The following is a 24,897-nucleotide window of genomic DNA, read 5'->3' on the forward strand; positions in this document are numbered from 1 at the left end:
ATTAGAAAAATGGGACTTAAAACTGATGCTTTCAAAGAAAAAAAAAAACTACACCCTGTAAAATTACTTTGCCATGATGGCTACATACATAGAGTTGAATTGCAATCATTTTTCACTGACATTAGTTGGTACTTTTGCTAAAATTAAAGTAGTTTTTACTTGTTGTAACAAATCTAGAGCATTAAAAATGAGGTTTATGCCTCATTCTGAAAATATAGATGGCTTTTTTCCCCAGCAAAATGTGTTCTTTTTGCTATTGAACAATTTGTATTAACAGCCCTCATTTCTTCTTCCATCCCATCCAATATTATCTCCAGTATATACCCCAAAAGGATATCATTCATAAAACTTGATAGAAAAACAATCATAACTTCCTATGTCAAATATGTGTATTCCAGAAAATAACTGTTATTTCAACAAAAGCACTCTACAGTATATTCTCTAAACAGACTGTTTCCTGACAGTGCAACTATATCAGGCACAATATGTAAGTAGTTTGTATCTTAAAAGATGGTATATAAATTTCTACGACTAGAACACACACTTATTTGATGATGTCAGGCATATTCACTTACCATTGTAAAAAGGAATAAACCTATTAATAGTTCAGTTACTAAACGCAAATATTTTCTAACCCTCGCTTTGTTTTTGTCATCCTCAGAAAGCATTTCACCTTGAACTTTGGTCTCTAGCTCTCATCACTCAGGCATCTAACAGGCTTAAATAATTATTGATGGAAATTTTCTAAATTCTCAACACTTTAGAACTAATTTTAAAATAGGTATGAATTGGTATGCAGTTTGACAAATGTTATAGAATCGCTTGACCTCTAGTTTCACACTCAACAGTGTTTATTAAAGGAGCTGAATGGGTTTTTTTTGTTTGTTTTTTTTTACATGAGTCATTATGTTACCATCAATTACAAGTACACAATGAAGTATGGTACATGTGCTTTTATCTCTGGAATGGCTTGATGCAATTTTACTCCATTTAAATAACAACAACCAGCTTTTGTTTAGATTAAGCAGGTTTTCTCGGGTGACTCGAGTGTCTAGTTGGGCAGGGATTGTGGTAGGACCTATTACTAGTTACCCTTTTTGCCCAGGCCTCTCCCTGCAGCGGCCCTGTGTATGGGAAGGTTCTACACCTGTGCTATGCTGACTCTCTGACTCCCTTAGTCTCATGAAATGAAGACAGACATGATATATGCGAGGTAGGAGATTTAAAGGCTAGCATGCAGTCTGTCCTATCTATTTCAGAGAGGGGCTGTTCCATCAATATGGAACTCAGAGTGAAGACAGCATAGGGCTGAACAACAGAAGTTTGTTCCTAAAGAGTGACCTTACCCTGTCTTTGCTGATAGAGGAAACATCAGTTGAATTATAGTAAAGCAAAACCCTGATGACATTGGGTCCTTTATATTATTTTGTTAAAATTTTCTTCATTACATTATTATATCTCTTTTATTTGTTTGGAAATACGAGTGAATACTGAGCAAAGTCCATGAAAAACATTAAGTATAAGGATTTTGTCCATACAGTGGAAACCCTACATAAAATAATGTAAATGGTCCCTCTAATGTTTCTCCGCTTCTGTTTCAGATTGGATTCATTGAAGTAGAAAATTATTACTGTCTCAGAAATATTTCCCCTTTAATAAGTAAGCTTAACACATTCATACACTAAGTGAACAAAATAAGTAATAAACATGAATTAGGAATCATAGATGTATATCATTTCCAAACCATGTCTTTTGTAAAAGCAATCTGCTTCCTTACAGTGGCAACTATTGACTACTTTTAGTTTGCCCTGTTTTGTGTTTCAGAAAAGTTAGTAGGAGTCACCAATAGCAAGTAATCCATATTACTTGGATTACTGCATAATCCAAATATTACTTCCTTTCTTAGATTTTGAATTTGAAAAATATCTCCACTACTTTCTCCAATCAAAGACATTTTCAGGATTTGATTTGTATTACACTGGAAAAAATAATTTCGCTTGGCTTTAGAAGATAAAGTAACATGTGCTATCAAAATGGCATTTTATATGGGGTGGGAAAATTGATTTAAAATAAACTGTGAAAAAAAAACCAAAATAAAATAAAACAAACTGTGAAACAAGGGCCATAATAGGAATAAATGGGAAATAGTTGAGTGTTATTCAATTTCTTAAACATAAATTAGACATTTTTGAAAACTGACTTTTTCCAAGATTCTGGAGTTCTACTCAATACTGTGAAAAAATAATAACTGCACACACAACTTTTAAAATATCTATGAAAAAAGTACCATTTAAAACCTCGGCTTTGATGTAACTGAATAATTTTATCTCCTGTTTTTCATCAGTTTCTGTTCCTGAAGTTAACTTAACACAGATTTGGAAATAATAAACTTTGTTAAAATTTTAAATTTTAATTTAATTAGATAATTCAAATAAAATTTTAATCCAAGACAGAATAGTCACAGTATCATGCAGCTTTAATATGAATACACTATGTTTATCTTTGGGTTTAATTATGTTAGGAAAAAAAAAAACTCCAGGAAGAAATCAATGAATTAAACTCTCTTATTAACATATTTTGGGAAGAGAAAAACTAAAAATTATATTGATGGAGGCAGGTATGGAAATTGCACATTTACCTTACACAAATAAACATCTTCTGAAAGTTCTCAGAAATAATAATGGCACTTTTTATGTGGAAATTTTTCAAGATTAAAGAAATTGCTAGAAAATTTTATTCCAAAACCCAAAGCAATGTGGTCTTCACGTTTTTCTGAACTAATGGTTTTTAACATGGAGGGCCATTTTCAACTTTTAGGAACAAATAAAAAAAACATTATTTGCAGTGAAAATAGTCATGTATAGTTTTCTTAGGTCATTTGTGAGCTTTTCCATCAGCAGCACAGAAATCAAATTTCTTTTCTTTCTCACAGAAAGTCTTGAAGTGCCAAAACTTTTTGGCTATATTTAGATTTCCCAACTGTAGCTTTATCTGCTCTTATGTCTTACATCTCAATTTTTGGGTTAGAACCTCTATAGTTGCTGATCTAACAATGACCTGTGACAGCCCTGGATCCTGGTGGTCCAGACTATGTTAAAAAAATAGCATGGGCATACAAACTCTCTGATTTTTAAGAAGCCAAGAAAGATACTGTCTTGAAGACTCTGAACATGCTGTTCCATGAGCATTTGCTGTCATTTTTTCCCTTGTAACTTTTCAAGCCAAATTATGTTGCCTCCACCTAATGTTGCAAAAACTTTGGGTGAAAGCCCAAAGTGATTCTAAGACTCTGGTATGGTTCTGTGTAACCTGGCATCTTTCCTGGAAGTTAACTTTGTTAGGCATCTATTTCTATAAACAAACTGTGTAACAGAAAAGGCACATGACCAGATGAAATGCCACTACCTAGATTTGCTCTACAACCTTGTAAGGAACCATTGCTTGGTAATTGATTACTAGAAACTGACATCATGAACTGTGGTTCCATAATCTTTTAAAAGGCCTTGTATACAGGTTGAAATTTACTTTCAACTACATCATCATTTTTCATAAAAATCAAGCTATTGAATTCTATTTGTAGATATATTACTTGTATCAATTAGCTGTTGTTCTGTAACAAACTAGTCCAAAATTTAGTGGCTTAAAACAAGTATTTATTTGCTTATAATCAGGAATCTTGGTTGCACTTAGATATTCTCATATAGAAATACAACCACAAGTCCTGGATCCACATTACCAAGGTAAGTCAATATGTTGGGCAGTAGGCATATTTCTGGATATCTTTTCATACAGCAGGGTAGTCATCCATAACTTATCAGTGCCTTCAGCAAGTCCAGGCTGTGATGCAAGCTCCTTGACTCAGGTCCTTATGACAGAAAATCTAATGATGAATTAGGGTATAATTTGTTGTGGAGTTTGTGGCAGAGTAAAATGTGAGCCTCATAGCAAAGACTCCTGGGTTCTGAAGACTTTACCTCCTGTAGTAAACAAATCATCACCATTGAGAAGTAGCTCCTGGCCTATTATTGGGTGACTTATGACAGTACATCAAGTGACTATGATGAGCTGGGTATTGCCAAATCCACATAAATGTACTTTGGGGCAACAACCCATGGATAGACATGCTGTATTTTCAGAATTTGGTCCAAGCAGGTCCAGAGTGCCTAAGCAAGTTACATGAATATATGGCTGAAACTCCCATTTTATCTATCACTGTTTTGCCAGGGCCTCTCCTGAAGCTTTCACCTATAGCCTCATGGAGGTTTCTTGGAAGCCAGCTGATGAAAAATTAAAAACTGAATCCCGATTCATGAATGGCTCAATTTAATACACTGATGAGCACCAAAAAATGGACTGTAGTTATACCATAGGCCTACCCTCGGGTCAGTCACCCTATAGAACAGGAGGATAAATCCTCAGGAAGAGATAGAAGCAATAAACTTTGGTTGTAGAGAGTAGGGTAGCCTGAGATAAGGATATAGACTGATTTCTAGAAAAAGAAAGTGGAGAATGGTTTTGCTGGTAAGTTAGAGGACTAGAAGGAGACAGCCTGGAAGACTGGAGACAACTAAGTCTGGCAAATGTCATCAGACTCATGGGAGTGAGCAAAGAGCATGCAAATGTTTGTTTCATCTTAACGTTTTAATGTTTACCAGAGAGTAAGGCAGGATACCAGATTGTTTAATCAGTCAAAGTCCTCTAGCCTCTGCTTTAGCCACTCAGAACTTGCAAAGTAGGCTCATGAGTGGAGTGGCCATGGTGGCAGGGATGGAGACCATGCAGGCACCCAACAGAATGTCTCCCTCTCACCAAGACTGATGTAACTCTCTGATTTAACTCTCTGATGTACTCTCTGATGTAACTGCTGCTGATTGCTTAGTCTTCTCACAACAGAGGTAGGCACTGAACCCTTCGAGGAGACCAGCCAGGTGCCTAATGGCAAACTGACTATAACACACCCTTTCCATCCTCAGGGGAACAGTGATTCATTCTCACTGGAATTGATATCAGCTCTGGATATGGGTTTGCCTTCTTTGCCTTTGATGCCTCTGTCTGCCCCCACCCCATAAGAAAGCCCAATTCTGCAACAGAAGATCATTCACAACATTTTCTCAAACCAAGGAAGTAAAGGAAGTACAATGCTGGACACACGATCCTGGGATCCACTGTTCTTAGTAAATAACACATTAATAGAAGTAATCAACCTAACAGAATAATGGAATGACTCCAGTTATGATAGCAGCTTGGGGAAAAGACCCTGTTTGATTGGGGTGTTATATTCCAACTATAGTATATACACTGAATTAATATCTGAAACATGTTACAGTGTCCCCAAAACTAGAATATATGGATCTAAGGACCAAGAGGTAGAAGGAGGAGTTGCTTCTGTTGATAACCCACTTGTAGTATCTATGCTTCTAAGTTTTTCAACTTTTGCTGAATTAAAAATTGTTGTTTTGGGAATGGGAAATAGATTTGCCTTTAACGGGGACTAGTAACGGTATCACTCAACGTAAAGCTATGGCCACTGCTTGGTAACTATGGATACTAAAGATGTTGTCCAGCAGGCAAACAAATAGCTACTACATTCAGGGATAATTGGCCCTAATTAAAATGAGAAGGTCAGGTAGCTTCTGCACAATGGGGTCAGGAGAAATGATTCAGGAACTCAGGAGATTCACTGATTTGTCTCTAGGTGTTTCCATGCCTCATGAGAGCAGTGAACTTTCAAGTTCAGTGAACAGAGCCTGGCCATGTCAAAAAATTAAGGATTCGGGTCTGTCCGGTATGAAGGTCTTATTTACTGCATGAGGCAAACACAACAGACTAGTTACAGGCCTGACTGATAGTGAGAAAAATCTAGAATGAGTGGCAGAGAAGGTGGAAGATGAATATCAAATATGGCCTCAGACACTGCTACAGTGGAAGAATGTAACGTTAGCCACTAAAACTTTTTTTTTTATCAGCTTTCTTGTAGTGATGGATCTCAGCCACCATCTTAAAGACTCAACAATGGATTAGACTTAATGTGAGGTACAAGTCATTTTGAGTATTGCAAGGAGGATTGTATCAGATACTTCCTGTGTCCTGCTTTACATCTTTTTGCCTTTACTGTGACTCCAGCTGCAACTGGTGTAAACAATTCTGTGTGGGCCCAAATCCCTGTGTACTGACTGCATCGTCCCTCAAGCATCACTACTTATCTTGCACTTTCTGCCATGGATATTCTGAGTCTATGCAGTGGGACACCTGAAGGAGCTTTCTGGGAACACCCATACATGTGCAGCCTAAAAGTCCAGAAGATTTAAAGACAGTATCCTATCCTAGAGGCAATCATAACCAAAGAGGAGAAAAGCTGATGGACAAATGCTTCGTCCTATCAATCCTTGGGTGAAAACTACTGACAAGCATCCTGGCCACTCTGTGACCAACTCCATAATGGTCCTGTATTGTCTTTTCTCCCTTCTTCGTTTTACTCTTACTAAACTAAATTCTTACTTTCTGGGATTACCTTCTAAATAAACTAGTTGCACAATTCCTAGTCTCAAACTTTGCTTTGATGGGGAACCCAGTCTAGCCTGAGGGCATATATGGCAATACTATTTGCTTGAAGAGAATTCAAAACTAGCTTCCTCTGAAAGGAAAGGATCATTCCTCCACTGAGATACAGCTGTCACTGTCATAAAATTTAGCATAAACAAATACACCATCGAATGCCCAGCTATAAAATATAACATTTAGCAATTACATACTAAAGGATTTAAGGTGACATCATTCATTGCAGTATATGAATGATCCTCCTAATTAGATGGGAATTTAGTGTTAAGTAGCTGTAAAAGCTGCCAAAAAGAAATGTTATTGAAACAAACATTAGCAATTTATGAATACAACCTGGGGCATCCTGACCAAAGCTACTATCTCTAGTATGGAGCCATCAGAAACCACCATAGGGCTGTATCCAATTCCGTTAGAAGAATAATCCATTTGAGATTTCATACTGATAGATGAAAGAGACAGGGGCACAATCATTATTGATTTAAGGTGTTACTGTTGTTGTTGCTGTTGTCTTTTTTACATCCTCTTCCTGAATAGACAGAGTAAGGGTGAGGAATTCAGCAATCTTCCCAGGAAAGATGAGCAATGTTCTTCCATGAGTCAAATGAAATGTTGTGAAGAAGGAAACGTTTGAAGTGGCAAAAGAAGCTAGTAACAAGGGTAATACCGAGTATGCATTCCCAGTGAAAATCTTAACTGAGAAAAAATAAAATCCACAGTCTAATGTTAAAAATAGGCATTTACAAGTTATCCTGCACAGAGTAATATTCATTCATTATTATAATTCTCTCTAAATTTAGTGCAATGCCTCTTTGTTATCTGACTTTTACTAAATCATAAAGGGCTTAATAATATAGGCAAATATTCACTAGAAACTGAATATTAACTATTAAATATCATCCCTGAGTATATCCAGGATTAAACTTCAACTTTCCTCTTAGGGCAATTTTAACTCATTATCTCCTATACTCTTCAAAGACCTGTGATCTGTATGAATATCCACCTTAAGGATCAGGATTTTCACTATGTAAAAAGAGACATTCTACAGTTATTAAAAACTTAAAATATATACTAAAATTGCAAAGATAAACTTATCGCTTCTGATTAAAAATGTGTTAATGCACTGATGCTTGAGAATCATCAAAATTTCTTAAATTACATTTTAACTCTTATTTTAAATAAAATATGCACTTTAGCTGAATAATATTTGTCATTTAATTTGTAAATCAATGAAGAAAGAGGAATTCATAAGTTTCTTAAGTCATTAACAATTATGCAGACTTCTTTAATATAACAATTGAATGACTGGGAAGAAAGCTTGAGTTTTGTGAAGTCTTATACATTTATCTCTTTTGAAATTGTAAATTGTGTTATTTCCAAAATCAAACTCAGTGAATGGTAACAAAAAAAATTCATGCTGGGATCCTGATAAGGGATTTATAGTATCTCAGGTATATTCTTATTTCATAAATACAGTGTATCTTTAGATTTAATAAATCTTTCTAATATTTGACTACATATTTATTTGCTAACAGAAATGAGTATCTATGAAATTAATCAGTCAGTAATAGCCAAGAGTAAATTCCTTAAATAAACCATATACTAATATGCTTGTTCAGGACAAAAGATTACCTCCCCCTGAATCCTTCATTCGATGACAGGACAGAGAACAAGGACTGCCGTCAGATGAATGATATTTAGGGCCAGGGGATTTCATGTTTATATTTTACCACATAAAGAAAGCCCTCCTTTGAATACCTTGCCAAAGCACCCAGCCAAAATCAAACCAGCGAAGTCAGTGCTGAAACGCCAACTAGCCACCAGATGGCAGCAATGCTTTTATGAATAATGCAGCATTATGCACAGTCCATCTAAGATTTCCTATGTTAATAATAGAACAATCCTTACTTTAGTGAAAGGACAGATTCGTTCATAATGAAGTCAGCCATTTTTTTATGTCACTGGTTATATTTTCTGGGGACTATTTGCTTTCTATTATTTGGGCCCCCCAAAATATTTATTTTCTTACTCATGAAACATTAAAGCGCTGTTGAATTTCATTTTGATATTGTGGTAGAAAATGCCTGTGGCTTGAAACAAATATTTTCCTTTCTGATGGACAAATAACATCTGTGGTTGTAAATGTTCCAGTGTAGCTGTCAAAAGAGAAGGGTTTCACATAATTTCCTGCCACCCTCATTGGTACATCCTACTCATCAAAGGAGTGTGTTCATAACCTCCCTTTCTACGAACTGATTTCAAATCTACCACAGATCTCAAATATCAGAAGCTTGTCTTCTACTTGATCATGGGTGTTCGAATTTTAAAAAATGAAGCATTGCTTAAATTCAAGTTAAAAAAAGAAACACAAAAACAATCAAGGTCCAGGGCAACAACCCCCCCCCCCCCCCCACACACACACACCCCTCCACAAGCATATCAGCATTTCTTTCCCTTTTGCAGCAGTTGGCAGCAATTTGTTAATTTTGCCACTTAAGTTTTGGGTTTGCACACGTTCACCAAGGAAGTCAGACTGGTAGAATTTCCCCAGTGCTGGAAATAAAATGTTAGGCAAATTGGTGGGACTAAAGCCAAGAATCTAATAGTGCTCTTCTAAAACAGAAATCATCTAAACCCTCAATGTGAATGTTCCTTTCTTGGTTATTATCTGATCTGTTATCTGCCAACAGTTCAAACAGCTCCCTTCCTGATTTCTCCCCAACATCAGGCATTTTATTTCATTCTTTCACTTAGGTCATCTCTCAACATCCTGTTTTGTTAAGATAAAATTTAGAGCAGCCTCCTCTCTCCTTCAAATACCAAGAATCTTTCACTCTTCTGCAGTGCTTTATGTTTTTGCTTTTGAATATTTATTTTCCACCAAATTTTTAGTAACACATTTAACTCATATATTGAGAGATTCTATGCATAGATTCTACAAGTGGCCTCTCCAATTCTGTATGAGTGCTGGCATTTTCCTTTCATCTTAGACTTAGTTTTTTGCTTTTTTCCCCCCTTGTGTTCATTTCAAACCTTTGTTTATGGATGCTTGCTTTGTTATTTTCTTATACTCCCTTAAACATTGCTCTGAGGTTTGAGAGGTCTGCTCACCACTGCCCAGATTTTTCTCCTGCTCAGTGGCTTGTGCATATAAACACTGTGAATATATACATTTTTTCTCTTGCCTTCAGATCCAGCCTCGTTACCTTATGTTTCTAAAAACTGAATGGCATTGGCTATTTATCTGCCAGTGATCCTACGCTATCCAAAAGCACTCAATTTTATTTTACCCTGTGTCATCCTTATGGACAAGCTGTAAAATGTGATACCATTTACTGGCCCCATCTATTATGTACCAGCTTTAGGGATTAAATCGTTCCTTTTTCTGGAAGAAGCCTGTTTGCTATTAAAAAAAATCATACTCAGCATGAAATAAACATGGCTGCTTCCTCTTAAAAATATCAGAGTTTTGAAACATACATGAAAAAGAGATCCAGTGGTTTGAATGTTATCTTGACAGTATCCATGTAATATCTTCTGAACTCTACAAGATGAAAGTCACAAATAGAAAAACCATAACACTTGGTCAATCTATTTCGATCTCATGAAGTCCCTGGCTGTGCCTGCTTTTGCTGAGGCTCATACATATGGTTTGAAGTCCGAGGTTCAATCCTATGTAGCTCAGTTAGCCTCACTTTGGTTCTGTGAACGTAGGGAACTGCACTGTCAACGTATGCATGGCATAGTGACCATCACACTGATCCTATCAAAACTTCAAGGAGCAGAGTATGTTCCATGAAAAGAGGGGACTTACATCATGTCACTAAATGAAGAGCAGCATGTTGAAGTTAGACCGGTGTCCAATTAAAATCCAGAATTTATTCCAAATGCACAGCTCTTATCTTTGAGCAAACAGAGCCAGAAGCTCCAGAAGACAATGTGAAGGGAGCTAACCAGTGATCTAAGCTCATTAGGCCACATGCATCCATCCTTCCACTAAAATGTCAGAAGCACAGGAAACCAAGTTGATATTTTCATTTTTTTCTTTAAATTTTGATTTATTTTATTTTGGAATCTTAAAATCTTGGTTCCCTTGGCTAATTTGGTACTAACGTCTACTGATATGGTTGTTGTGAATCTTTACTGTCATCCTGTTGCATTCTGCTCTGATTGTAGTTCAAAAAAAAAAAAATGACTACAACAAGATCACATTATGTCCTTTAGTAGTGAGTAGAAAAAAGAAGCTGTGAAAAGGAGCACATTCCCCCATAGGCCACTAAGCTTCATGGAGTCAACAGACAACATACACTTGGTATTGTTTCCTCTAATAATACATTCAGTTTATCAGTATCTTAATTCTATACTTGAGACTTTATTTTACAAGAGCTTTAGTCCTCAAAAATTGAACCTTCAAAAGGACAGCGGTCCCCAAGTCACATGGCCTGAACTAAGAGGCATGTTCTTTACTGATGGTGTATTTTCCACGCATCAACCAGTTTCTGTTTCTCCTTTTATTAGTCAGGCTCACAAAACATTCTTAAGTCTCACCTTATATTCTTAAGATTCAATTTTATTTCCTTCCCCCAGGCTCTTTCCTTTGTTGTAAATCTCATACACCCCTGACATTAATATTCCTAAATCAAAGCCTCAATTATAAAATTATATCACTCCATTCATCAAAATTCTTCTGTGCAATCCCACTGGCAAAAATAAAGGCAAAATCAGTAAAATAATCACATCTCTTTCCCTTGAATAAGAAAATAAGTATGGTCCTGATATCTCAATAGGGGAATAAAGGGAGTTACCATTGCCTCTCTTTCATTTTTAGGCACAGTTACTGGACCCCAGATCCCCTTTTCAAGTTGCTGCCAATGGCTTGGTAGAGCCTTTCAAGGCAAAATGCTTTTCTTAAAGTATTTACTGGGATAAGACATTAATTAATTAACTAATGTTGGTTGGATATTACATTAATTACACTATTTATAAGAATAGAATATTCAAAATTATTTCCATAAGGTTTGAGGACACATATCCTTAGCTGCAAAATAAATAAAAAGATTTTTACCCAAGGAATTAAATCTTAGTCTTTTGGTTAAGTTCACAAGGCAGTACAGAGAATAGAAGAGGAACACAAATCTTGAATTGTATTTTACAGATATTGGTCTCTCCTACCCAGATTCTTCCAAAATCCACATCTGGAATTTCCCTCAAAGCTTTGTGAGACGACATGGTTAACAGATGCATAATACCTGGCTGTATTTACATTAAAATTGGTCTTTTGGAATCACCTTCAAATACAGATTGTTTCATTTTTTAATGTTTACTTTTGAGAAAGAGAGAGAGAGAGAGAGAGAGAGAGAGAACAGGGTAGGGGCAGAGAGAGAGGGAGACACAGAATCTGAAGCAGGTTCCAGGCTCTGAGCTGTCAGCACAGAGCCCAACACGGGGCTTGAACCCACAAAAACCACAAGATCATGACCTGAGCTGAAGTCAGATGCTTAACTGACTGGGCCACCCAGGCACTCGCCAGACTGCCTCATTTTAACATCTACACAGATGGGAGGCAGGTGAGGAAAGGACTGTTATCTCTTATTGCCTTGGTGTAAAAAACTACAAGTTGGAGGAGGGATCCTGCCCTGGGTTTTACATAAAGTTACAACTGACATAGCCCAAACTGGAACACACGTCCCCAGACTCTCGTGCTCTCTCTGCTGCACCTTCTGAATGATGGATGAATATCTAATAGGTAGATAAAATGATTGGGACAAGCTAGAAAGCAAAAAAAACAACTGTATTAGACATTAATGCTGCTCTTACTCTGGTTTATTTTTAATGCCATGCCTTTTAAGATACTGTGAGTAATTCTCTAAAGTGAAACCAGCTTTACTCGAAATCTAATGCATATATGAATGTAGAAGAATCATCCTTTTGCATTTAGTCTAACTACAAGCATTGAAAAATGAAAGAGAAAACTGGTAAAAGCTCAGATTTATTTTAAACCACCACTTTTAACAGAAGGAAATGGATAAAAGCAAAATACCAGTAGTTTTTCTTTTGGCTTAAAATGACATTTTCCAAGATGTTATTAAATTATCTTCGCATTAATAAACTTAAGTAGTACTTAAACATTTTAAGCTAAGACATATTCAGATCAGGAAGAGCAATCAAATTATGTTTAAATGTAAAGCATATCCATGGAAAATATTACATGAATATGTTTAATATACATTATAGCCAGAAGACCCCGACCAAAGTCAGAAAAGGTAACACGAGTAATGATAAATCTATTCTGAGATTTACTTTACTTTTTAGGGACAGAACCTGTTCCCCTGAGATATATTTACATATTTAAAAAAGAATCTCAAATCCAGGAAATTCAGCCATGATTTTTGTTGAGGTTCTAAATTGGTGCTGAAGAAAGAAAACAGACTTTCATCTTGTTGAGTCACTGAATTTTTTTTTTCTGCCCTTCGAGCAGGCAATTGATATAGTTCTAATCAGGCATAGTTCATTAATAGTAGAATTATCTTATTTAAAGCATGTAATCTATAAAAGAGTCTGCTGCATGTTCATGAGTAAGAATATTTTTTAAGTTTTATTTTAAAAGAAACTCAGAAAAACTAAGGCCTAGTCACTGTCTGGCTGTGAAAAACAGTAAACGTTTAGAGGATAAATGATTTCATTATTTTAAATAAATAATCATCTACTGTCATGTATGTTGTCATGAAAAGGACCAAGGAAACAGAGAGTATCTTTCTTATTCTTTGCCCCTATTTACAGAAGAAAAAAGAGTCTACACTCTGGAAATCATCTTGGAGTACAGAGCCTATATTGTGGACACTATTTCTTAAATTTTTTTTGACAATGAATTCTTTTTTAATAACTAAAAGAATGTGAATCTAGCCTTAGCAATAACCATTGAAAGGGTGGAAAGGAGTCCAGTCCTCTGGTTTAATAAATATAAAGCAGTGTGCTATATAGTCTCTTTCTTTGTATTTTCTATGAGGAGACAAACCTAATTTACATGATAAGAGCAAAGAATATGTATGTGTTAATCTAAACAGCCTGGAATTAATTACAGTGCTTGGGACCATCGTATATTTAATAAGGGGGTAGCTCTTGCAGGTGGTCAAAGTTTTAGAGATAGCACATCTACCTATTTGATAGCCGTGCCATGAATTCCTTCCCTTGACTTTCAAAAATTTTCAAGTCAGAGACAGCCCGATAGTCAAAGGAAGGAAGGAAATCTAAGTGAAAAATTTTCTTCACCTTGAACTTTGAAACAAGAAGATATTAATAGCTTAAAAAATTACTTATTGTTTTAAGTTACCTTGCAGCCATTTACTCAGTTGAACTTTCATTGAAACGCTTTGTACACGCAGGGTATTATCGGTGAGGAGAGAGAAGAAGGTGACAGAGCACTGCGTGTGTTAGGGATGCTGCCTGACAACATTGCCATCTTTTAACATGGTTTTATTTAGTTATTACAACTATCTCTCTGTAAATGACATTTAGGATTATTTAAGATTATGTTGTAATCCTTTTAATCCTTAGTGCTTTAAATTTCAGGCTAAACACCAAAGAGCAAACTAGCACTTAGCAGGAATGTTTAAAACATGTGATTTGAACATAAATCTTTTTATTCACTCTTTCCCTGATAAGACCCAGTGCTGCTCTTTAGTTAACTAAGAAAACTTGGACCACAGTTCATTACAAATCACTCAGGTGCTAAATGTTTTCTCAAGCTCTACCAAACTTGTGATGGTCCTTGAAAATTATGTTAAATGCAGAATTAAACAAAAGTTAGCAGCAATGAACATTTACTAATATGACTTAGAATTTGTATGACCTTTTATAAGTACAACATGACTTTGTGTGTTTGTGTGCACATGTACAGAAATGGTCATTCTATTTCCTAAGGCTGAGCTAGAGTACGCGGGTATATACAGAGACACACACACATGATATCACATTTATACACTTGAAACACACACAATGACTTATCTATATGTACTTCAATATAGAAGCTGCTAATGATTTTTTTAAATATGTCATTACTGCTAAGAAGTACCAATTAGGCCAAAGACTATTCTATCATAAAATAGGCAGATGTTCTTGAACTCAGTCAGTGAGCATCATTCAGATTTACTGAGAGTTCTTGGACACCAAACCTTAGTACATAATTAATGTTGTCATTGTTATATCACCATGTACCAATCACATAAGACTGAATCTAGTTTAATAAGACTTTGGCTATGAAGGAAATTTGGTTTATAATACAAAAAGAAAATGAACAACTTAAATGTCCGAAGGGCATATACAAACTAAGGAGACAAATTAAATCCTTTTTTTTTTTTTTTTTTTTGCATCACACATGTGGGCTTTTGAGTCTTTCAGGCACATAATTTTTTTTATTTGTTTTCCTATTCATGTTAAGTTCAACTTCTCTACAGACGGTGTAATTATGCGACATATAATTGCTAATCCATCAACTTTTTAAAGACAGTTTTCAAATTTTAAATTATTTCTAATTTTGCTCTTCTTTGATTTTTCTTGAACCAAAAATCTCAATAGTCATTCGCTATCTGTAATCTATAATTCATACACTGAGATTGAACACCAAGCTTAATTCAAACTTGGAATTCTAAAGCTATTTCTGATGTAGCACATCAGCCGAAGCTGTGATGGTCTGCTTTAGTCAGGAAGAAACACTTCATTATTCTGTAGGTAATGAAACCCTTGTACACACACACTCAAACACCCAACAATGCCTTAATACCATGTTTTTGAGATATAATCATGTTTATTCTGATCATTTGAGAGTTAGACCAGCTAATGTATCTAATCAAATATTGATGCTAGTCATCTAGATTTAGCTCTCTGGCAAATCCTTCCCTATGCTTTTTCATCAACAGAACTATAAAACCTATTTATATTGTTCCTCTCAAAGGGTTTGCCCTCATAGTCTGTATCTATGGATATGTATTAGTAAATTTTCCTAAACTCATGTGTTTGGGTGATGAAAAGATATCAGCATGATAAGAAAACCACATGATTCACCCGAAAAAGAATGAAGCAAGAAATGAAACTGGAATCTTTCTTTAGCTTTGTTATTCACAGCATCTTTATAATCAACTCTTTCTTGTTTCTCTAAACTACAAAGATACAAGACAAAAAGAGGTAAGCTGGAAAAAGGAACCCTGGAGCCCCAGAAACTGCTCAGGTACCTTACAAACAAAAGTAGCTGGCAATATTTTCACCAAAAAGCTACCAAAAGTGAGAATTTTTTAAAATATCTCTGGAAGTACCTACATTCAGAAATATGAAAAACAAGGACAAATTCTATCAACAGGCAGTCAGTCATATTCAGGAAAGGTTGATGTCATGTCATTAATACACATCATCATACATATCATCAATACAGTGGTTTAAATATATATCTATGTATATTATGTACAAAGTTATGTAAAATTATGCATAAATATTTTTTCTTCTATATTGGAAGTCTTATATACATTGTACATGCCTGACTCTCCTCTTTTGTGATCTTACTTAACTTCTCAGAAGATTAACAGAAGGAAGTTAAAAGGCTACCTTAGACCAACTCCAAGAATTTTTATTGTCCAAGAATTATGTCAATGTCAAATTTTAATGTCTTTAGTTTATGACATGGAGACTAGGATGCTAAGCTCATAATACATAATAAAACTACACCACTTAACTCACCCAACCTGGTTCAGAACTACTCATACTGATCATTTAGGTTATCATAGAAGCTAGAAATATAACCTCTAATTTTTTATTTATCGCATAATAACAAAAAGAGTAAGAAATTTGGGAGACAAACTATATCACTGATCTGCAATTCCTCACTTCAAACCAAAATTTATTTTTCTTCCTTGATTCTGTAAATCCACACTTTAATCACTTTTGGCTTTAGTCCTTTGATTTCTAGGCAAGTAGGTTTAGTTTTCTTTCTCGTTTCTTCTTTCTCTCTTTTGGTAAAAAGAAATAATCTCTAGCATATGAAAAATGAATGCCTGAATAGACTAAAAGTAGAATGCAAAATAATTTATTCTAGAAATGTTAACATGGGTCCAGTTTATTCGGTAGACCTGGATTAGCATCCAGGAAATGCGGAATCAGAGATCAGTTTCTCTCTCCCCTGAGAGTTCAGCTAGGATATGTCACCTATCTACGCTTGTATACGACCCACTATACTAACTTCAGTGATACATTTAAAAACAGAACCGACCTTTCTTCAAGAGCCAAAATGGCCTTAGAAGACATTTAATCTAGTAATTATAATAATCAAGTTCCATGGCTACTAAATGATATCAATTCTAAATATACCTAGAAAATTATTAGTTACTTTGGAAATATAAAAGTTAAATCTCATATAAATATAGAAAAAGATCAACCTCCATAATTTAAAGTTATTAATTGCCAAAGGGATTTTAGTAGCATCATATATGAAATATTAAGTTTTCTCATTTCCTTTCTTTCAAGAATCTCATCAGGTTCTTTTCATTCAAAGGAACATGATTGAAATTATTAATCATAGTTATTTTTTTCCCAAAAAATTAAATTATGCAATACAAAAATATCCAATTTCTGTAGTTATTCAACTCTTTCCATCCCTCTAAATTACACTGGTAAATGTAATTTATAACTATAAGCAGGAATGGAAACAAATGCAAAAAGTTTATCATAATTAGTGAATGTTATTTTGTGTATGTCTGAAAGTTCTGTATCTATTTAAGTCAAACACTCTAGGCTCAAACCCCAAACAACTATCAAATACAATGCAACAGTCAATGACTTTGGGTGAATTAATCAACGCATACTATATATTTTCTGTTTAGAGAGCAACCAGTAACCAGGGAAAAGCAACAAAACAAACTAAAATTCAAGAAGGAAGAGAAATCAGTTTTTCATAATGACCTTCAAACAACTAGTTCATGCACATAAAAACATCACAACAAGGAAGTATCATATCGAAAGCTCAGATTTAGAAGGAATAGGAATAAATTTAATAAATGCAACATTCTTACCTGAAAGACATTCTTTCTGCTTGATTTTTCCTTGGCCCATTCAATATGTGCTCCACACAAATCCACACTTTCTGGTTTGTGCCCAGTTTTCTATAAACAAAATTGACATAAGAATAAAAAGCATACATCATTGGTGATGCATGTCAGGAAAAATAAAAGTTTATTGGGTTATCAGCTATACATATTTACAATATAAAGCCTTTCTTTTTTTTTTTTTTTAAGTTTCAAAGAGACATCTACCCAGTCATGATCATTGCTGCATTATTTGCAACAGCCAAGACATGGCAACAACCTAAGAGTCTGTTGACAGATGAATGGATGAAGAAAATGACATGTGGATGCAGATATAGATACAGATATAAATATCGATCCACAATGGAAAAACTATTCAGCCATAATAAGGAAGGAAATATTGCTCTATGTGACAACATGGATGAACCTTAAGGGTGTTAAGCTAAGTGAAGTAAGTCAGAGAGAAGAAGACAGATACTACATGATCTCACTTATATGTAGAATCTAAAAAAGTAAAACTCCTAGAAACAGAGAGTGGTTACCAGGGGCTGAGGAAATGGGGAAATGGTTGGTTAAAGGTGGTACAAACTTTTCATTATAAGATGAATAAGTTCTCAATTGCACACTACGATAAGCTAACACTGTACTGTATAATTGACAGTTGTTAAGAGAGTAGATTTTAAATGTTCTACACACACACACACACACACACACACACAGCTAACTATGTGACATAACAGATGTGTAAACTAACCTCAATGTGGTAATCATTTCATAATATATACATATATCAAGCCATCACTCAGTAAGTACACCTTAAACTTACATAATGTTGTCATTTATATATCTCCATAAAGCTGAATAAAAACCCAAATTAATAAATATTTAGTAGGTGCCAACTGTGTGCCTTTTAGAGGCTCATTCTTCAGACTTTTAAGACTATACATGTTAGTAGATGGATATTTGTATTTAATAAACTTAATTTAGACCAAATAGATCATAGCATATGCTTCCTTTTGCATAATATAATGTGGAGGTTACCTAAAAGCTTCAGTAATTGATAACAATCAATTAACAGGGATATCGTCTACATTTGCCTCTGCATATTTTAATTTGAATTAAGTGTATCATATTTATTACTAACTTTAAATTTGCAGAATTCAATATATTAAACAAAAGCTTACTTGTTTGGAAAATTTCTTTATTATTTTTAAAGAAAGTAATGCCACATTTCAAAGACCCCAACTATTTTCAGATGCTCTGAGTTACTCTAGTTTTCTCTATAAACTCAGTACTTTTCTCAAACAATTTTCCATAGAATAGTTTAAAAGTTTAGTATAGAAGGCTTATAATATTTTTAGAGAATATTTTAACAGTACGAACTTTACTTTAAAACATGAAATTATGGAAGAATGGCAAAGATGCTACAAGAAATCTGTTCACAATTGTTGCCTCATAGCCAGTGTGTCCACTTCTATCAGTTTAATAGAAATAGACTATTTTTCAGAAGAGCCAGTAATATGGGAGCAGGGGTGTTCATAGTAAATTGTGAGATTTTTTTTCTTGGCAACTCTATAAAACTTTTGAAGGGGAAATACTGTACAAGCCAAGCATGATTTTCAGGATAAATTCAGCTGCAAGGCAGCAATTGATAGCATAACTTTTCTCTGTTATTTGGTAGTAATCTCATGAGAAGCCAATCCAGATGTGGATGCCTCTTACAGATAGATGCTTCAGTCAGTGAAAGAATTTTACAGGTTCACCCATAATCTGCCACCCAGGTGATCACTATCGTGGCATGATAACAATGTTCATTGTCGTGTGATTTATGATGTAGAAAAATTAAAACAACCGGCTTCTTCTACAGGGATACTCAGAATTGAGTATCAGATACTCAATTGAGTATGAGATACTTAGAATGATTATGGGATACTCAGAATCAACAGAAATAACTTTTAAGGATATGTAACAAAAGAGATTATCTTTCTCATATAATATAGTCACAGAAAAAAGATGGAATTATTTTAAGGAAAAAGCATTTTTTAGGTCCCAATGTTTTACAACTATCAATTCACTTAATTCTTATAACAACTGTATGAGGTAGGTACCATTATTATCACCATGTTACAGGTAGTAATATACTAGAATATTGAGGTATACTTTTCCAAGGTAACACAGGTAGAAAAGGAAGAGCAGGATTAAATGAGGACAGCGTCACTCCAGAGTCTGCTCCTAACCACTATGTGGTCCTTGAAAATTGAAATTACACTGTGATCACATTCATGTTAAAACATGTAACTTTTTGGGAAAATATATGACATTCTTATTAGATTCTAGTGTGGACATAATTGATCTTGTTTCTGTCCTTCTCTGTTAAACTTGATCTTCCCATTGGGCCTTTACACCACCTGTTTACCTGGAATACCTCCCAATCTTCACATGGCTGACTCCTTCTTATCCATCAGGTCCCAGATAAATGTCACCTTGTCAGAGGCCTTCTCTGACTGTCTTACATAAAAGAGAGCTGTGTTCTAGCTTATTCTCTATCTCACTACTTGTTTTAATTTTCAACACAGCCTTCTTCCTAACTGAAATTAACATTTATATTTTTATATGCTGTCTGTTTTTCTTCCACTAAAATTAAGCTCCTTGAGCTGGGGCCTGGTTTGCCTTTTCTTCCACTATTTTTCCCGATGTATGGAACAGTGCCTGGCACAGAATTGTCGTTCAATGAATATTTGCTGAATTCATAAATGAAAGGAAAATACAAGAATGCAACTAGCTTTTGTGCTTTGGAAGGAAGGTTTGGGCATCTAAAAATTCCCCATGTTATAACAATTAAGATTTATATTTGGTTTAATAGTTAAGGAGTCTTTGCTTGGATCTGGAAAAGTGAAAACAGCTTAATGGACTCATGTAGATTGAACCTAGTATTTCACAGAATCCTACGATAGACAATAACTGCATGCTTATTGTATGTCAATGTGATAGCCACTGTGTTGGACTCTGGGACTCCAGAGATAAAGAAGATATTGAATCCTCCTTTAAGAATCCCATGCCAGCCTTAGACTCTACATAATTTTCTGTAGACTTTCTCTCTATGGGGAAAAAGCATTCTAAGCTTTCCCAGAGTTCTCTCCAGGCAGGTCTGCCACCTCTACCTGTCCTCATCAGCATCATACACTAAATCCCACGGCTTGGACACTGGCTTGGCTTTATCTCAATCCAAACTCTCCCAATCATTTAGTCACCTCCCAGGACCCTGGCCTTCACCTTGCCCTTACCCACCCCATCTCTTGCATTCTTCACGAGCCCACTGCTTCAACTCCTCTCCATTTCAGCAGTCTTCATTCTGCTTTTCATCTAACAAACCCCACGTTCTGGGTTTTCATTACTCCAACCCTGTTATGTTTGTTTTTGACATGACTGGAATCAGCAGACATTTTGTGCATCCTTCCAGCTCTTCCTGGTTTCCCTTCCTCTCACAAACAGGCCTATGTTCCCAACTCAGCAGTCACTTCTGTGTCCACCCCCCCATCTCTTGCTGTCTTGCTCTCCCCCATGCAATGATCCACTCCCACACTCCACTCTCTCATACACTTTTCCTTCTAGCAATTTCCTCATATCCTCTAATCTAATTCTGGAGAAATAACTTTTGACTACTCAATGTACTAATATTACAAATAACGGCCACTTTCTACAGCTGGGCTTTTAACTCCACTTAGCGAATATATATATATATATATATATATATATATATATATATATATACACACACACACACACGCACACACACACATATACATGTACACTTATACATGTATATATAAGGACACTTAACATAACCATGAAATCATTGCCAAGACCAATGTCATCAACACTTAGTGAACTTTTTATGTGCTCCTGGTCACTTTCTATTCTACCTCACAACACCACTCTCCCAAAGCTTCACCCCTTTCCAGTGGTCCATCAAGTGGCATTCTCCTAATTCTCAGAGATCGTACAGCCCTTGAGCTAGAACATTCACAATTCTTCCCACTTTCCTAGTCTGTGTAATCAAAATGAACAAACACACAAACATAAACTTTAATTCCTGTATATTGTACCCTCTGAAAGCTTTGTATCAGTTTCTCATTTATTCCTTATAATAGTCTTGTGCAGTTATTACCATTGCCTTCTATTTACATGTGAAGAAACTCAAGCAGGAAGTGGTTAAGTGCCTTACATAAGTTCACACACTTAATAAGTGCCTGAGAGGAGATAGGAATTCACTGTCCTCTGTCCTCCAAGTCCCAAGTTCTTGATCACAACACAGTACATTACCTCCCTTCCATACCTAGCCTTTCCTCCTACCAGGTCACATGACACTGTTTCTAGATCCAAAAATAAGAAGTAACATTTCCTATCTCTTCCTTGTCAGTGTTATCAGTTCCCATATTCTGTTCTGGCTCCTGGAAATCTGGATCTGAGCCTGTGATTCTGGTCCACCTGTCTAATGAACTCCCATGCCTGTCATGACAGTGGTATCTATGAGCATCAAAATCTCTTGGCCTGTCATTTCCAGACAGTGCATGAACCACTCACAAAGCATGTCCCTTTCTGCCTTAGAGGAAGAGACGCTTATTCTTCAGCCCAGGGCTTTTCCTCTCTGGTTCCTAATTTCATCCAATGCTGTTCCTCATTTTCTGAGTCGTCTCCCTTCTACATTTATCTCCCTCTCTCAAGTAGATTTATCTTTACCCATAGCCACACACAAATCACTTCTGTCTAAAAATACATATAAACATATATAAGCATCAAACCCATAACCTTGCTAGTTCTCAATCCCACCTATTTCCTTTCCATTGTTGCTAGGATTCTTGAGCTTTCTACAGTCACATTCTCTGCTTGCTCACGTTCCATTCTCTTCTGAACCCACTGCAGTCTTCTACTCCTTTCCTTAACTAATCTAAAACATTTTAACCATGCAGGTCAACAAAAACAATCTGATGCCTTCTCTCTCATCAACATTCTATTTGAACTCTGTACTGTTAGATTCAGCTCCTTTTCCTTAAAAACCTCTGTCCCTTGGCTATGGAGACATTTTCACTCTAAATCTTTATTTCACGTTTTATATTCTTCCTTCTGTTTCTTTCACTGACTTCTCTTCCTCTTCCCACCTCTTAAGTGTCACTAATATCTGGTTTACTGTTCTAGGCCTTCATTATTGCCTATACTTTACATGCTTCCAGTGGGTTTTGGTCTTGCCTCTGGTCTGATCCACCAACTTATGACATGTTGACTCCTCAGTTTTTCCTCTGGCCTCCAGCTCCCTCTTATGTACCAGAACTGCATTTTCTAACTGACTTACCACTAGAATGTAGCACAGACAGTGAAATCATTGTCTTCTCAGATTTGCTCTCTTTTCTCTACTGCTTGTCTTGGTTAATCATCCTTTTATCCACTACACCTTCCCTACTTTCTTAATTCTCCCCTTTCCTTTACCACTTACAACCAAACAGTAGAGAGCCTGAATTCCAGAACTAGCTCCCTCTTCTGCCATCTCATGACCACAGCCTCATCTGAGCTCGTATTTTGTTTCATGTGAATTCTCTCAGTGTTTCCTCTGGGACCAAACAAAACCATTTCATTTCATTTTCTACATTTTGACTATTTTTTTTTCTTTTCTAAAACACAAATTTCACCATGTTTTTTTCCCTGGGAAATGTATTATCTGTAGGATAATGTACAAATCCCTCAGTAGGGTATACAGGCTCCTTTTCATCATTTTCCAGCCATCCTTTTGAGTTCCATGCATTCCCCCATTCTTCTATAACCAGCTATGCTAAATCCATGGCAGTTCCAATATGCACCCTGCTTTCACAACTCTATACATTGTATTGCACGCTTTCATCTGGAACACATTTCTCTCCCTTCAATCCACTCTCCTTGTCTGCCATTTGTTCCACTCCTGCTCATTTTGATGATGTAACTCCAAAATAATCTCCATGAGCTCCCCCTTCAGCTCTGCAAGCCCAGTCTGTCACTCCCATTATTTCTCCTATTCTAAAACATACTTTGTTACCATTCTTTGTTATCCAATTGAGAATTATGGTGAACATTTTCCAGATTCCTTTCAAAGAATTAATAAATAAAAATAAATAATATATCTCAGGATACTGCATTACAAAATGAGGTAGTTTAGAAAGTATAAGCTAATAGTTTACAAAATCAAAGCACAGTATTCCCATTCATATCGACCTTTAATAGAAAAAGACATTATGGCACAATCAAAGCAAATGATAGAATTAGGGGTCAATTCAGAAGTTAAAGTGACTCGAGTAAAATTTAAGTAAATAAATATATCAGCTTCAAGAAGACAAAACTAAGACCGGTTCATAGAGGACTATATAAAAATGATTGTGCCCAGTAGTCCATTTTTACAAAGCTAAAGCAGAAAGACCTAGGCTTGAAGAACAATGCTAGGGCCTAAGCTTTATTAGCAGGAAACATTTTCAGTATTTAAACATTGTTAAACATCAGAATAAGTTTTTCAGAAAAGTTGTCGAATTTACTTGGAAGACAATCAAGATTTTATTCAAGAAGGCTGAAATTAAAGAATCCTTTAATAGAAAACATATTTCTGATTCTACAGCTATAAAACACAAGAAAAAGTCTGTTAATGAACTACATGATGCCAATGGATCATATTGTACATCATTATAAAAATATACTTTTTAAAAATTAACTAAATTTAGATTTAAATTTAAGAGTGTACTTATCATATCTCTTCTGGGGTAAACTTAAAATATAAATGACTGATTTTAAAATATTTAAAGAGAATTATTTAAAAGTTACTGCTTCTGGACAATAAAATATAAAAGCCTCTTTGTTGGGGCAATGTGAAATCATTAAAAATTGATCCTGGGTCTCGTCCACTTCTGATTTTTATTATTCTTTTAGCCCAACTTTACTATTCCCTAGTAAGAGCTGACAGGTTATTCTCCCTGTCTTTCTCTCTTAGATTAAACCTTTGGGATTAAATTTTCCACTTTTTATGGGAAATTTGGGGCCTTTTAATGCACATTAAGAAAATATCAAAGGCCAGATGCTCTTTTGCTTGATGGCACTTTCCATGAGGAAGATTGGGCATGTGTGTAAGCAACAAATCACTGGACCTCTGATTATCCCATCCTTATTACTAGATGAGGTTACAAAAAAAAGGCAAAGCTCAGATTTTATGAAATAGGTTATTAGCTACCATTTTTTATTTTGGATTAATTGCTATTCTAGAATA

At 35.4% G+C, this 24,897-nt stretch overlaps 1 protein-coding gene across 2 annotated transcripts in view; it reads right to left on the bottom strand.

Moving 5' to 3' along the window:
- Window positions 1-24,897, bottom strand: part of ARHGAP15 (Rho GTPase activating protein 15) — a 619,400-nt gene that overhangs the window by 474,462 nt on the left and 120,041 nt on the right. For both annotated transcript variants that reach the window (XM_047082984.1, XM_047082983.1), the window contains one exon: window positions 17,610-17,699. In XM_047082984.1, the coding sequence (XP_046938940.1) occupies window positions 17,610-17,699 (90 nt within the window). The remainder of the gene's footprint in view (window positions 1-17,609; window positions 17,700-24,897) is intronic.

Source organism: Lynx rufus, unplaced genomic scaffold (assembly GCF_022079265.1).
Source record: "Lynx rufus isolate CCGP_SWC_20201006 ecotype Redwood Valley unplaced genomic scaffold, mLynRuf1.p SCAF_2, whole genome shotgun sequence".
Classification (NCBI taxonomy): domain Eukaryota; kingdom Metazoa; phylum Chordata; class Mammalia; order Carnivora; family Felidae; genus Lynx; species Lynx rufus.